General features: G+C 34.0%; 1 protein-coding gene across 2 annotated transcripts in view; it reads right to left on the bottom strand.

Moving 5' to 3' along the window:
- Nucleotides 1-720: 720 nt before the first annotated feature.
- Nucleotides 721-17,500, bottom strand: part of LOC137631212 (uncharacterized) — a 113,556-nt gene continuing 96,776 nt past the window's right edge. For both annotated transcript variants that reach the window (XM_068362960.1, XM_068362961.1), the window contains exon 2: nucleotides 721-9,237. In XM_068362960.1, the coding sequence (XP_068219061.1) occupies nucleotides 4,010-9,223 (5,214 nt within the window). In that variant the 5' untranslated portion in view covers nucleotides 9,224-9,237 and the 3' untranslated portion in view covers nucleotides 721-4,009. The remainder of the gene's footprint in view (nucleotides 9,238-17,500) is intronic.

Below are 17,500 nucleotides of genomic sequence, written 5' to 3'. Positions count from 1 at the left end.
GTTATAAATTTCCCTTTTACATCTGTGCTTTTTCTATCACCTTGTTATTTTGACTTGTGTCTTTTTCTCCTTTCTTTCTGTCGGTTTTAGTCAGTACTCCGACTGAGAACCATCTATGAGTATCCTATTGATGTTGGACTCGAATGCAAGTTCATGACCTGCTTCTTTGTTCAAAACAATGTTTCGATGGGAAAAATAAGGAGTTTTATTTTTTATAACATAGAAAACAGCCATTCTAATCATGCTGTTTTTTTTAGACCCTTTAACCATGAAAAGACATCTGTTTAGAATAGTTTATTCATGGCCTGGTTTTTTTTTTTTTTTGGCTCAAAAAGAAAAATAAGTTTTAGTGTTAGTTTTATAACTGAAGACAATCATTATGAAAATGCTGCTTTTATAAAACCTTTTACCATGAAAAGACATTTGTTCAGAATAGTTAATTCATGGCCTGCTTTTTTTTGGCTCAAAAAGAAAAATAAGTTTTAGTCTTAGTTTCATAACTGAAAACAATCATTATGAAAATGCTGTTATTACAAAACATATTACTATGAAAAAAAGCATTTATTTAGAATTTTATAGTTGATTGTTATTAGTAAACTCATCTTAGTATTCAGGAAAACCAAATCCCACCACAACATCAAAGGAAAAGGAAACACAAACAATTTGTCAAACAATTTTTTTCGTTCATTGTTTAACGTGACAATATTCAACGTGATCGACTTTGACTAGACAATTATTAATTTATTAATTTAATCAGTTTTTTTTCCCTAAAACGTCCTGACACTCTCCAGCCATCTCGAGGAAGAACACAACGTAAACAAGAAAACAAAATATAAAAAAGGGAGTTTTGGTACAAATTGGTCTGCTAATATTTCCTTATTGGGTAAACACCTACATCAAAAGATTTCTGCTTGCTAGTATGACTAGAAAATAAACAATTAGAATGATAAAAAAAGGAATAACGGGCATGGCAGGTCGATAAAATATCTATGGCACAAATTCTAATTATACAAGTGATAATTTCTAACTCCATATTTAAATGAATTCAGGTAGACAAATAATTAAATATAAAGTAGTTACAACAGAAGAGAGTATCCAGAACCCTAGTTAGTATTAAAAATAATTGTAATATACATAACAAAATTTGTAAACAATGTTCCAGCCTGGGCAGGTAACGGCGACAGGATTCGAATTTACATTCACAAAATAATTTCTCTTGGAGGGCGACTGGGTAAATGGCGTCCAGTCCCGCCCTGGTATTTCTGACCAATCACCGTCGCCGAGACATAACCCAGGCTGGAACTGACCTATAAACACAAATCTTACATATTCACTGACCTTGAAACAGCCTATTGAGGATACTAACAATTTTGACTTGGAATGACCAGAATATATTAGTTGCATTTTTATATAATCCACTCACAGATTTGAGCAAAAAAGAAAATAAATCACATTGACTGTACAAAGCGCCATTGCATTTACATTGCAGGAGGAAAAGTAACATTGTTCAATCGGGCAATAAAGCAATGATGGATGGCTCTATATGCCATTGCTAGAGAAAAACGAACCAAAGGACATTGCTCTGAAGTCAGAATCAAGAAAAGAAAAAAAGCAACTTTTGGCAAGTTACAGCAGAGCCTTTCGATATACACAGCATAGGTAACAGTATGGTATACAGTAACACCATATATACACAGAAAAATGGGTGCTTACAGATACACCCATGAATTGGTATACTGAACATCATGGCCTCGTTGGAATCTCCTTACGCTGACAATTGACATGGATTGACACAGATTTTCTTTGAGGGGGAAAAGGTAATCGCAACGTGGGATAAATTCCAGAATATCTGGAACTAGAACTAGGCATTTCTGCCTCTTTTTTTTTCACTGTCTTTCATTGCTTATTAACTGCATTTTTTTCGAGACCAAGTGCCATTGGATATTCAGACGATCTCATGGAATACAATAAAATTAGAAATTAAACAAATTCATTATTCATTTAAATGAATGAAGTAATCAATTTGTTACTGGGAAACTAAGTATTTATTACTTAGCGTCATCATTTATATACTGAATTTTTCATCTCTTCTTAACTTTGCTTTTATTTTATTGGAAGCTAGCGGGGCTAAATAACTATAATGATTCTCGGAATTTTTTGAAACAGTTCTTATTGTGTAGTAAATAGCAGATGAATCTGAAGTTTCTTTATATTATAATGAATAACAAAATCTGTAAATCGTTGTTGTTCCTCTGGTATACAACCGTTGTGTTCTTTTATCCACAATTTAAGCACATGTAACTGTTCACATTTGTAACCCCGAGTAACAAAACGAAACAATAAGACTTTTTCTAGATTTAAAACAAGGAATTAGAGACCCTATAACACTGGGAATCTCATTTCCTCATTTAGTCATTTAACCCCTAAAGTGTCTAGAGCTCTCGACTGAATTTGTTTGATAATCTTTAAAATCACAATGACACTTGTTCACTGGCAATGAATTAATTGTGCGCGCCTTTTCCTCCCTCGTACACAATACTGCACGTCCACATTGGCCTCTAGAATTAACACAAACTGTCAGAGAGACTCAAGCAGCCTCTTCACAATCAACACAGTTTGGACAACGAGGGCCGTTTCTATGCTACTAAATGCTACGAGCTACACTATACTGTACAATACACGTTACTGGTTGTCTCTGCGAAGTCAGTTCCACACCGGGTGGACAGTACACTCACAGACCTTGGAAAAAAAACACACAATTGGAGTCCTCTTAACTAAGTACCAGCAAAGCCACCTTATGAACAGTCTGACTTTCAAAGACAACCATCACCATCATTATTATCATCATCCTCATCATTATCATCTAGGCTCAAATAAGTACTCCATAAATAAGAACGTCCATCCTAAATTTGTTATATAATTGAACTAATATTAACACACATCCAAATGACCTGTATACAATACTAAACCTTAGTTGGAGATATACATATAGATAATAATAATAGTTATAATAATTGTAATAATAATATGAAAGAAGAGTTATCGTTTATCCCTGACGATCGGGCACAGGGCAGGGTAGGGGAAGGCCCCTTCAGCTGGCTGGACACCCACATATTCCTCGCAGTCACTTCTGCTTGTTAAGTTACAACTAAAGATTGGCGAGAAATTATCAAGTGTTTAGGAATAAAAAATGAATATGTTATACTATATATCATGCTAATAATGAAGGATGTATTTTCTCATGATGGAAAAATATCTGATTATATAAAATAGAATTATAATTTCAAGCCTTTACTTGGTAGTTGAGATGGTCTTAGCTGCCTTTTTACATCGCAATCTAATGTTAGAGTATCACCTCTTATTGGAATGACATAATAGTAGTTATGTATGTATTTGGTTAATGCTTTGCTGTTTGATGGATTGAATATAAAAAAGTGGTTAACATTATCATGAAGAGACGTACCAGATACTGATTTTACTACCTGTATATGTAATGTCAGTTCTTTTTACTTATGAAATGAAATATATTTTAGATATACAATGGAAAAACATTTGTGAATTCATTCTGCTTCTTTATCATCTATATACAAAACCAGTGGGGTCCACCTGATATAGCAAAGTGTTGGACGCAACCAACACCCCCACCCATCCCGTGCCCTCACAACCCAGGCCACCCACCATCAGAATCAAGATACTACTCTTGAAATAGGTAATGGAAAGCCTCCCGGTTTTGATTGGTACTGAGGTACAGTGATATAGAGGAAATTACGGGGTGAACAGTAGGCCACGCTGAACAATAACCACTTCATATCATCTCATCCGTACTGTAGAAGGAATAACTTCTCCTACAAATGCGAACGTGTAGCACCTGTATGGTGTGTTAGTCAGCAAGGCACTGCAGTCCACAGGGCAGCATCTTAAGCTGTGGAACTCAAGTTGAGCCCAGCCCGTGATTGTACTTTGTAGAAGAGCAAGACCCTGAGTTATGGTGCGCCGATAGACGCAAAGCTCACGCTGGTGTGAGGCTAAAGGAGACAGTTAGAGGATGCTGAACACGGCGTGCTACAGGAAGATATACCAGGGAAGGTACAAACTGACATTCAGAAAGAGTATGCTTATCATTTCTTCCTTCCTCGCCATCACCATCTTCACCACTTTCATTATTCAACAAGAAAGGTTGCATTACAAACCGTCCAGCAGTTTTTGGTTTAGTTGGAGTAGCATGACTAGTTGGAACACTAGGTCCTGTACGATGTTGCTCTCTTATATGCTGCCGGAGTGCAGTAAGTCTTCTGGTAACTGCACCACACTTCCTGCATTTATATAGCCTGCGTTGAACAGCTGGCCGACCTAACCATGTTCCTCGAGCCCTTGGGTTATGTGTGGCATGAACATGAGTTAGGCACAATACTCTTGATTTGAATTTTCTTCCACACTGCGAGCAACGCCACCTCTTTTTATGTCTTCTTGGTTGGGTCTGCTCATCTACAAACTCACTGTTATTCAGTGAAGGTTCATATGGTCCCTGTACGTTTGAATCTGAAGGTAATGTTTCTCTTTCAAACAGAGGCTTTAAAAGACCTTGAAGTTGATGCTGCAATAAATGGTGCTGATAAGCTTCGAAGTTTGGTAATGCTTGCGAGCATAATGGACATGGAATGGTTTGTCCTAATACTCCAGGAAGGGATGGTATACCTTGAGCATGGGTATGTGCATGAGCAACCAAAAGTGCTGGTGTAGAAGTTGTGAATGGACATAATGAACACTGCAAAGGATGTGCTTTAGCCTCCTCAGATGCTGCTGTGCGTTGCGCAGATTCCATAATACTTTCGTGTGTGCCATGATTCTTTATGACATGAAGTTGAAGAGAAACTAAATCAGGCAAACACTGACCACAAATACGGCAGGATGGACCACGCTTTTGGGCAGGCTCTCGAGGTACCATAGTGGCCTCTATTTCTCGCCATTTTTCCTTGCCTATATCATCATGATCGCTTGTTAAATGAGTTTTCAACCATTTCCGATTCTTAAATAAGCGAGGGCAAAGAGGACAGGATTCTATCTCTGACCTATCAACTCCCTCTCCTTCTTCCCTACCTTCTTCTACTAAGCCATGTGTGTTTTGCTTATGAACTCGTAAGAAATATTTGCTGCAAAGCTCTTTGTTGCATAGATCACATGTTACCCCACCAGAAACTCCATTTTCTAAGTTGATGCCGTGCATTTTTAACATGTGCGTTTTCATAAAGTACTTATTGCAAAGTTCCTTATTACATATTTCACAGTATGAGCGTGAAGTGGACTGGGGTTTTCTATCCTCTCTATTTTCTACTTCTGCTCTTATTCTTTCCATAAAAGATGCTGGAGGAGCAGGAGGTGTGAACACACCATGAGTACTTAGCATGTGTTGTTGTAATATATAACGAGAGAAGAAATCCTTTTTACAGAGATTGCAAAAGGCCTGGTTCTCCCCTGATGGTGTAGTTGGGGATGAAGATTTAGGATTGGGTTCACATGGGGTTTTAGGAGTTTGCGCTCCTTCACTTGCAGGAGTAGATACAGAAACATCTTCATTCCCAAGAATGCCATGTTCTGTCATCATATGAGCTCTCAAGAAGTATTTATTTCCAACATCTTTATTGCAAAGTCGACACCTCAGGCTCATTTCTCCTTGACGGTTCAGTTGAAGTATCATGGACTGTAACTTTCTTAAGTCTTCACTGGCATCTGATTCCCCAGATCCTGCTGATTCAATAACAGAGGGGCGAGGGATTTCTTCTGGTCTTTCTATCTCTCCTTCTTCTGTGGTTATTTCACTAATTCTTTTTTCTTGTTCAAAAAGCATTTGGTCTTTTTCCTCTTCTCTTTGATATTGAAGTTTTTCATGATGTTCTTGCAAACGTCTTTGCTGTTCTTGCATCTTAGCTTTATGCTGTTGTTGTTGTTGATGATGCTGCTGCTGCCTTGCTTGTTGTTGGGCATGTAAAGCTAACTGGCGAAGTTGTTCATGAGGAGATGGTTGAGGATGGAGAGCAAGCTGCTCATGTTTTACTGCTTCCTGTCCTGGACCATGGAAATAGTACTTGTGCATCTGTAAAAGATATGGACTAGGAAAAGGTCTGCGACAAAGTTCACACTCCAGATCACCTTCAATATCTGGGAGGGCAGGCCGTAAATCAAAGGCTTGGCGTTCTAATAAACGAGCTAAATTAAGATGAGAATTGTCTTTAAGTTGAGCCTTGGACCTGTCTGAAAATTCTGGTGTATATATACCATGTTTTTTAATACGATGAGTACGAAGAAAATACTTGTTACAAAACTCTTTGCAGCAAAGTTCACAGAAGGCATCTGGGTTTATAACGCCTAACTGCCTAAGTTGCTCAGGAGTAAATTTAGTACCAGGAGGGGCTTGAACCATTGCTGGTTGCCCTACTCTTGCAATAATTCCTGTATCTCTAGAGTTATCATCAGCACTACTACTTCCTGGGGTCCTGGGACCTTCCCTACTAGGGTCCCTGTTTATTTCACGACCATCCATTGGTTCTTCACGGTTTTCGTAGCTACCTCCTTCTTGTCCTATAGGTCTAACATCACAGCCTTCATTTCTGCTATCTTTGTGCCTGTTGCCTTCTTCTCCTTCAGTACTTCTTTCACTTCTCTCCAGAAACTTTTCCTGATCTTCATTTACTCCCCTATTATCAGGAGATTTCTCGTGATTAGTAGTTTCCTTGTTAGGGATGTTAATTTGTCCTTCTTCTAGTGATTCTTGTTCTGTGGATATTCTTTCTGTTTCAATATGATTCTCTTGAATCACCTTTTCACTTTGTTTTTCAGTGGCATGTTGTACACTGTCACTTTCTTGGTTCTCACGCTTAATTTCTACTTGGTGCAAGTGTTTAATTTCTGCTTGAGTTTCACGTTCTGCCAAAGCTCGTTCTCTCTTTTCTCTCTCAAGCATTTCCATTTCTAACTGTTGTTCTCTCAACATCATTAACTCCCTTTCTCTCTCTCTCTCCCACTGTAGGTGTGCCTGTTCCCTTTGATGGTCTTCTCTTTCCTGCTGCTCTCGTTCTCTAATTTGTAATTCTCGGTCTTCTTCTAGTTTTATAAACTGACGTTCTCTTTCTCGCTGATGTTCCAAAGTTTTCTGTCGTATTTCCCAGTCCCTATGATGCTGCTCTCTTATTGCCTGCATGTCATTTGTGTCTAGAGGAAATTCATTATTATCAGAAACATTGCCAATTGAGGGTAATCTACCCCTGCCACCATGCTTATCATGATGGTCGCCTCTCTGATTATCTTGATTATTCCATGAATCATTCCTGTGAAAGTCTTGTCTATTCACTAGATCTGAAGAATTTTCCTTTGCTGATTCCCTATGGGGATCATTTTTCGGCGTTTCTCGAGCATTATCCCAAGGTGAACCTAAAGGCCTATCCCAGGGACTTCGAACAAGACCTTCTTTTGCTTCTCTCATTTCTCTTGTAATTTCACCATCCCACGACTCCCTGCTTGTTTCACGAGGTCCTTTTATTACATCCCAGGGGCTGAAGTAATCTCGTAATTCCCTGTGATCTGGAAAGTCCTTGCGGGATTCTTTTGGTGTAGGAGTTCTTGGATTCCTTGCTGCCTGAGGAGATGTATTTTGTGGTGAAGGAAGAGGTGCGACAATATGAGGACCATGTGCTTGTAGTTTATGAGCATTCAGAGCTACACGACCACCAATGTCTCTGCGACAAGCATCACACCACCCTTCTGGGCGATCTGGAGCTACTCTGGGAGGAATCTGACCATGATTTTTTGGCTTGATAACCACATCAATGCTAATGCCATGAATTTTTGCCTTGTGACGTTTCAAAAAATATTTATTACAGAACTCTTTTTGACACAATTCACAATAAGCTTCTAAGTTAATAACACCCCCTGTCTTATTACTGGCATTAGGATCTTTATTTGGTGTCATCATTTTGTTTGAGCTATGTTGTGTTGGTAATAAGGGACGAAGTGGGAGGGTGTTCATATTAGCTGTTATGAAAGCACCAGCATAGGGTGATCCAGTTATATTTGCTGTACTTATGCTTGGACCTAATGGTGAATTGAGGGGAACTGAGGGTCCAAGGGGAGTAGAATGCCCAGAAGGAATTCCTGTGGGAGAGCTACTAACTTCAGGGGAGTATATTCCATGTTTATTCGCTTTATGAGTTTTCAGAAAATATTTGTTGCAAAACTCTTTATGGCACAGTTCACAATATGCCTCTTGGTTGAATATTCGATTTTGTTGTCCGCTAGAAGAAGATGGAGAAGAATTCTGATGTGAGTGATAGATACCATGATATCGTTCATGTTCTGGGTGTATAAAAGGTAATAGAAATGGGGGAGGCCCTAATGGCAAAAGATTGGGCAAGGTAAGCTTTACATCATTAAATGAAGGGGGCATAGGTACAGTGGTTGGTGGACTAAATCCTCCATGATGCCTAGAAGAAGGGCGATCATCCCACTTAGGACTAGAGAGATTCAGAGGAGTACCTTCAATCTCACGAATTCTTTGTTCACCTGGTTCCAATTCATGCTTCATGTGCTGTTGCTGACGCTGGTGTTGTTGCTGCTGTTGCTGTTGCTGCTGCTGCTGCTGCTGCTGCTGTTGTTGTTGGCGAGCAACATCATCATTCAGGAATTGGCCAATATGCTCTTCAAAGATATGACGCCTGAGGCTGTCTTCAGTAGGGACCTCTAAGTTACAGTGTTGGCATGTAATATTTTCATCACCTTCTGCTGATGGATTTGACATTTCAGAGTCAAACTGGGCTTCGTCTTGCTTAGTAGCAGCAGGTTCTTGTGTATCCCCTGGCTCGCCTTGAGGGGTGGGAAGGCGAAGGGGTTTGCTCTGTTTGCGCCTTTTTTTAGATGACGCTGAGAGCGGCGGTTCTTCTCCTAATGATCTGTAGTAGTTGGACAACTGATCGTTTAGACTTCCCTCGTCGTCTTCTGTTGTAACGTCTCCTCCAGAGGTTGAAACGTCGTGTGCATCAATGTCACTGCTAAAATGCGATGCCACACCCTGAAAGTGGGCGTGGAGGTAGGAGTGATGGTTTGGAGTAGACTCTTCACCAGTACTGATGGGAGACCCTGGGTGAGGGTTAGAATCCCCAGCGTTCTGCGACGAAGCACCACGAGACACCACTAAAGCCTCCAGCAGCCCTGCATTCAGTGCTGCTGATGCCATTTTACCGCCACCACCTGCAACAGGAAGAGAAATTATCAATTAGAGTACGTTCTTATTAGGTCGCTTTCCTTAAACTTAAATTCAGTCTATGTGAAATCCTCTATCTTTTGTGTGTAAAGAAATGTCTATTTGCTGAAACAAAAATAGAGGGAATTTTTACTTCGAATCTTTGCAAAGGTCTTTATGGTCTTTAGTGACATCAATACACTTCAAGGATAAAACACCAATATCCTGGACCAAAAATGTGTTTATATTTCTCCTTGCATTTCAACATTCAAAAAGATTTATAGCTAACGATGCTCACCTAAAGAAATCTGTTGATATTTTCTTTTGGAGAATGCTAACAAAAAGTGTAGGTTATCAGAAGCAAGGAGTGTGTAAATTCTTGTATATAAGCTATAATAAGATTATACCGTATTTCCCATAAAAAAACAAAAACAATTTCTCAGCATTTATCGTTCTAACTAACAAGGCTATAGGCGAAATGATGAAGACAGGAAAATGCTTACAGCTGCAGAAAGAGAAAACAAACATTCATTTAAATATACCTTTGAATTTCCCACCAGTTATTCACGTTTCTAAGCATTAAAACTAAACCAAGTAGTATAATCTTTTTCAAACAACGTGTAGGATTAATTTTCCGCGTATTGAAAAAAAAAAAAAACATAATTAACGTATTTATCCATCTACAGTTCTTAAACTTTTGTTTCATTGTCATCAACTATTTGATTACTTAAAGATTATGCTGATTGAGATAGATTCCCAATCAGAAATCTATAACTGATCAATTTCTGTAACTTGTGTTACAGCAACTATACCTCATCGGCATTGATGTCTATTAACAGATAAAAGACTTAATGGCTGGTAGGACAGTTTAAAACTGACATCTCCATGATTAATTGATTTTGGGTTTTCTGGCGTCCTGGCATATTATCTCCATGAAATTGTATTATTTAGTCACGACAGAATCTATGCATTATTTGAACAACTTGAAAGATTGTTTGCAAGAATCAGATAAGTGATTTAATTTTGACAATTGCGCCTTAGAGTAATAAACAATTTCACCAACATTTACGTAGTTTACAGCACTAAATGCACAGATATTGCCATATTTGTAACTAATTCCCTATTTACAAGGAGTTACAAGGATTTTGGATGTATCAAAGACTTTTTAATCCATCCGGGGAAACTCCATTTGCTCTTGAGTCGAGCGATTCTGTTTAAACATTAGAATTTTTATGATCTTGTCTAACTGATTCCTGAATTCGTTTAACTTCTTACTGTTTACTATATCCACTGTAAGTCTGTTCCAAGTATTTGCTAATTTGTATGTAAATAAATTACCACATTACGTGGTGTTGTATCTTTTCAAATCCAATTTGTATCCGTTACCTCTGGACTGGTTTGTGCTAAGCGTGAATAGATTTTGTAATCTACTTTTTTTTTTAAAAGTACAATTTAGGAAACGTGTTGTTATTTCGGAACTTTTGTTGAACGGAGTACAGACAGATTTACGAGAGTTCAAAATATTCGAAAGTAGCAGTGACTATTGTCGGTAATAAAGGTTTAAGAATTTTCTTGTAATGGACGTCTTGGTTGGATGGAGAGAGTCTTAAAGTTTTAAATAATTTTCTTTCCCTCCGTCATCCCTACATTTAGGAGTCGGTCGCCTAATGCGCCCTCTCAAACGCCTTCTATCAAAGGCATTCTCTCCATATCATCCTTCACCTTACCTCGCCATCTAATTGTCTGCCTCCATCTCAGTCTTCTCCCATAGTAGGCTCCTCCCAAGCCGAACTCACTCCCTCCCAATATTAAAGTTCCCGAAAAATCTAGCATAAAGCCGACTCAATCTAAACAAAACAGCACAGGAAATAGATAAAGATAAGTAAGATAGAGAAAAAAAACTAACGAAAAATAAACTTTATCATATAATATAGAAGCAAATTATGAACTAAATATTCAAATACAAATGCGCAGGTCATAAACACATATAGTACTATCTCACCTATATAATAAAGAGGAGATGTTTTAATATATATATATATATATATATATATATATATATATATATATATATATATATATATATATACACACATATACTGCATATATATGTATATAGTATATACGTATAAATGCATATATATACATATATATATATATATATATATATATGTATATATATATATACACACATATATATATATGTATATATATATATATATATATATATATATATATATATATATATATATATATATATATCTTAACTTTTACTTTACATTATGGGTTACTTTTCTGGTCCTATACAGCAAGGGAACCCTACTCTCTACAGGACCACCACAGTCATTTCATTATATGCATTGCAAGGAATTCGGCATTTCACACCGCATATTCCTTAATTGTCAAATCCACACTATCGGAGCATTTAGTAAGCAAGAAAGTCTTCAGTTTCCTCTTGAGAGAGAGAGATAGAGAGAGAGAGAGAGAGAGAGAGAGAGAGAGAGAGAGAGAGAGAGAGAGAGAGAGAGAGAGAGAGAGAGTAATCATACCCTGGTATTAAGAGGAAAACACTATTTCTAAATCACAAACAAAAGCATAGTACTATTGGATGCATAAAAATGAATAAAGATTCTTCTATCAATCTATATATTGTCATATCCCTTTTATTCATTCTTTAATTGCTGATAAACGATAAGGAAATTAACGCGTACATATATGATATAATGGATATATACATACATATATATGTATATATATAAATATTTATAATGCATATATACATATATGTATTTATATAAATTGATATATATATATATATATATATATATATATATATATATATATATATATATATATATATATAGTTTGCTTTTTCTGTTTAGGATCTATATGATATTTATATAATGCTTTTTATATATAGGTTAATATGCGTACATACAATATGTATATATAAATATACATATAAATATGATGCTTGTAACTGTATATAGTTTAAATTTTCATATGTATATATATATATATGTATATATATATATATATATATATATATATATATATATATGTATGTATATATATATATACACATATATAATTGGGAATATTTAATTCCTCCTAATACCAGCGAGGTCTGGTCTTAACTCTTCGCAGCATTGATAAAGAAACAATGATTTCAATTAAATATAGGTTTGTTAGATTAACCTCTTATATCTTGACTCTAGCTTCAAGTTTTTCTTTAACATAAATCAAGTTTGTATATTCTGCCCATTAACCCATCATTCTTATGCATTAAGTTCTAAATATAATTCGTCCGTTCTTATAAGTTATTTATTTTCTTTATTAAACCATAAACTTTTTTTTCATGGAAAACACCTAAGCTCTTCTGTCATAACTAGGGAATGAGACTAAAACGACACAAGTGAAATATCATTGCAATTAATTATTTCACGTATGGAGAACATACTGTCATATCTGTTTTGACGCTGTTACTGTTTTTAGAATGATATATTGTTAATTTATTCTCATCATTTATTTATTTCCTTATTTCCTTTCCTCACTGGGCTATTTTTCCCTGTTAGAGCCCTTGGGCTTATAGCATATTGCTTTTCCAACTAGGGTTGTAGCTTGGCTAATAATAATAATAATAATAATAATAATAATAATAATAATAATAATAATAATAATAATAATAATACTGCGATGAGAGCAATAGCAGTAATCAGTTTTTACTCTCACTATATAGTAATCTTTAATAATAATAATAATAATAATAATAATAATAATAATAATAATAATAATAATAATAATAATAATAATAATAATAATAATAATAATAATAATAATAGGGAAGTGGGGAATATGGGGAAAGGAAGAGTACCCCTGGATACAATCCAGTTTATAGCTCAAAGGCAGGTACTCGGGATAGGAAAGATTAAGGAAATATGGAGAAAGAGAAGTACAGGAGAAGAATAAAAGAGAGGGGCAGGCCCTCTTGCGATATTAGGGAATTGGTATTATTATTTGTTTCAAGGTTTATTATAGTAATCTTTCTGCCGGTTGTTGACATTTTATCTACCTATCTACAATCCAATATCCTAGATAGCTTACTGTTAGAAATTTGCCGTAAAATACGGTAAAAATCCTGTAATAAATATTGCCAGGCATTTACCGTTTTAAAAACGGTTTTATTGACGTTAATGTGTGATGTTACGGTCACCATCCCGTAAAAAATAATAACAAAGTATGGTAAAATTACGGTCGCCTGTATTTTACTGTAATACGGCTGAGAACAGTAAATATTTACGGATAATTTCTTATTAAAATTACGGTTTTTTTTTTTTTTTTCCCCTTTTTTAACAGTGCAACCTTGAGCCGAGCTCATGGTTCAGGTGCCTTTGGGCTTATCGTACAGCTGGCGTTATTAATTTCGGTCAATTTTACGAAGTGGTGTTTATAAAAATATTGTTATCTGCTTAACAGCACTTCATAAAATTAATAATTAAAAAAAAAAAAAAAAAAAAAGGTTTTTTGATCGCGTGTTTTCAATCTCAGTGACTTTGTTTTACAAGCAGCGTTGCCAACAGTTTCTCTATTGCTAAACAGCGTTGCCAACAGTCTCTCTTTTGCTAATCAGCGTTGCCTGCTAAAATTTACAGCCGCCAGACGTCTCCTGAGCTTCCCGTGAAGTGTACCAGAATTAATGAAGCCAACCGTACCAAATATATATATATATATATATATATATATATATATATATATATATATATATATATATACATATATATATATATATATGTATATATATATATATATTATTTTTTTACTTTATAGAAATCTTCTCTATTACGACCAGTATCTTCTTTAGTTTCAATATGTTTTGTTAATACTCTTAATAAAACCGAAAGACCTGTTTTCGTGTATGTTATATTACTGTAACATATTTTTAGTATGGTGTAGCATATTCTTAGTATGGTGTAGCATATTTTTAGTATGGTCTGATTAAAATTTCTGCCAAAATAGGGAAATAGAACACTTGGCATCTACCAACACAATTGTATGATGATTATTGTTTTTATTTGTGGCGGGTGAAGTATTGTATATATTTTTGGCTGGTGAAGTATTGTTTTTATTTGTGGCAGGTGAAATATTGTTTATATTTTTGGCAGGTGAAGTATTACAGTAATGACATTGCCTGAATATTAAAATCCTGTAAGATAGCAATTCTAAATAGATAAAATTGAAATTAAAAAAAAAAAACTTTAGCTGAAAATTCACTGAAAATGCAGTTACTTAAGGAATAAATAGGTAAAAAAAATCATTTTGTTACTGAAAATGCAGTTAATTAAGGAATAAATAGGTAGAAAAATAATTTTGTTACTGAAAATGCAGTTAATTAAGGAATAAATAGGTAGAAAAATCATTTTGTTACTGAAAATGCAGTTAATTAAGGAATAAATAGGTAAAAAAAATCATTTTGTTACTGAAAATGCAGTTAATTAAGGAATAAATAGGTAGAAAAATCATTTTGTTACTGAAAATGCAGTTAATTAAGGAATAAATAGGTAAAAAAAATCATTTTGTTACTGAAAATGCAGTTAATTAAGGAATAAATAGGTAAAAAAAATCATTTTGTTACTGAAAATGCAGTTAATTAAGGAATAAATAGGTAGAAAAATCATTTTGTTACTGAAAATGCAGTTAATTAAGGAATAAATAGGTAAAAAAAATCATTTTGTTACTGAAAATGCAGTTAATTAAGGAATAAATAGGTAGAAAAATCATTTTGTTACTGAAAATGCAGTTAATTAAGGAATAAATAGGTAGAAAAATCATTTTGTTACTGAAAATGCAGTTAATTAAGGAATAAATAGGTAAAAAAAATCATTTTGTTACTGAAAATGCAGTTAATTAAGGAATAAATAGGTAGAAAAATCATTTTGTTACTGAAAATGCAGTTAATTAAGGAATAAATAGGTAAAAAAAAATCATTTTGTTACTGAAAATGCAGTTAATTAAGGAATAAATAGGTAGAAAAATCATTTTGTTACTGAAAATGCAGTTAATTAAGGAATAAATAGGTAAAAAAAAATCATTTTGTTACTGAAAATGCAGTTAATTAAGGAATAAATAGGTAAAAAAAATCATTTTGTTACTGAAAATGCAGTTAATTAAGGAATAAATAGGTAGAAAAATCATTTTGTTACTGAAAATGCAGTTAATTAAGGAATAAATAGGTAAAAAAATCATTTTGTTACTGAAAATGCAGTTAATTAAGGAATAAATAGGTAGAAAAATCATTTTGTTACTGAAAATGCAGTTAATAAATGGAATTTCTTATAAAAATATATTAATGAGATTGAACACATTTAACAAAGGAAATTGAAGTATTGAAATATATTGCGAAATTAGTGAATGAAAACGAAAATGTAAGAATATATTCAAATGGAAATGATATTCGATTAAATGGATTTATGTATATTCGATGATTTAATATATGAATTCAAATATAAGAATATGATTTGATTAACGAATTCATTTATAGAAATAAGATTTGATAAACGAATCCAAATACTGAAATAGGATTTGGTAAACGAATTCAAATGTAAAAATATCATTTGATATACGATATCCAAAAAAAGTTACGATTTATTAAACGAATTCAAATATAAAAATGTGATACCATAAACGAATTGAAATACAAAAATGTGATTTGATAAACAAATTGTGTTACAAAAATATGAGTTGAGAAACGTATTCAGATATAATATTTGACAAGCGAATTCAAATATAAAGATGTGATTTGATAATCGAATTCATATGTAAAAATATGATTTGATAACAAATTCAGTTACAAAAAATATGATTTGATAAAATATTCAGATATAATATTTGACAAGCGAATTCAAATATAAAAATATGATTTAATAATCGCATTCATATGCAAAAATAAAATTTGATAAACGAATTGAAATACAATAATGTGATTTGATAAACGAATTTAGTTACAAAAAATATGATTTGATAAACGAACTCAGTTACCAAAATATGATTTGATAAACATATTCAGATATATTATTTGACAAGCGAATTCAAATATAGAAATATGATTTGATAATCGAATTCATATGCAAAAATATGATTTGATAAACAAATTGAAATACAAAAATTTGATTTGATAAATGAATTCAGTTACCAAAATATGATTTGATAAACATATTCAGATATAATATTTGTCAAGCTAATTCAAATATAAAAATATGATTTGATAATCGAATTCATATGCAAAAATATGATTTGATAGACGAATTCAGTTACAAAACTATGATTTGATAAACGAATTCAATTACAAAAATATGATTTGATAAACGAATTCAGATATAATATTTGACAAGTGAATTCAAATATAAAAATATGATCTGATAATCGAATTCATGGAGAAAAATGTGATTTGATAAGCGAATTGAAATACAAAAATGGGATATTATATACTAATTCAAATATAAAACAATATTTCTTGAAAGAAATCTAATCAAGAAATACATGTGACGAATTAATTTGAACTATTCAATGAGATAGAAGCCTCTCTGAACGTGGTAATGATACTCATAATTGCCTTCTCTTCCCCCCCCCCCCCATGTCGCCTGACCTCCGGCAGTGTAGGTCAGGATAGATTGGGGAAGGTTATGACTCGGAGGAAAAATAACTGGAGATGGCTTTACCCGGATTAAGTGAAGCCGGGCTTACCAGTCAAACTGTTAGTCCATTATTATTATTATTATTATTATTAGCTAAGCTACAACCCTAGTTGGAAAAGCAGGATGCTATAAGCCCAGGGCCATGTTAATCTCCAATAGTGTACTGGAACTTGGAGTCGGTTCTATTTAGACCTTTTTTTTTTTAATAGACGGTAAGGTTTTCTTTTTTTTGTGCTTTTTACTAGCGATGGCTCCTTCCTGTGCTGCTTTATTGCAAAAAAAATAAATATTAAACTTGACCCATAAGCCAGGTTAAGTTAAGGATAACTGAGAATACATTTCTGTATTTTCACTTTTGCAACTTTCGGTACAAACACTGTAGTTGGTCCTTGAATATATTCATATTAAATTGTACTACTGACCAAAGAAGGCTATTTGTTATATCTCTTCGGTAAGAAATGTGGCCTGAGTGCATATGTAAGTATAAAATTAAGATCTAGATTTTATATATTCCACAGTTTTGCCTTTTGATGGAAATTCATTCTCATAGAATGACTTTAAAATCACAGTTTTGCCTTTT

Source organism: Palaemon carinicauda, chromosome 39 (genome assembly GCF_036898095.1).
Source record: "Palaemon carinicauda isolate YSFRI2023 chromosome 39, ASM3689809v2, whole genome shotgun sequence".
Lineage (NCBI taxonomy): Eukaryota > Metazoa > Arthropoda > Malacostraca > Decapoda > Palaemonidae > Palaemon > Palaemon carinicauda.
The sequence above is the reverse complement of the archived record's forward strand: the minus strand, read 5'-3'. Positions and strand labels throughout refer to the sequence as shown.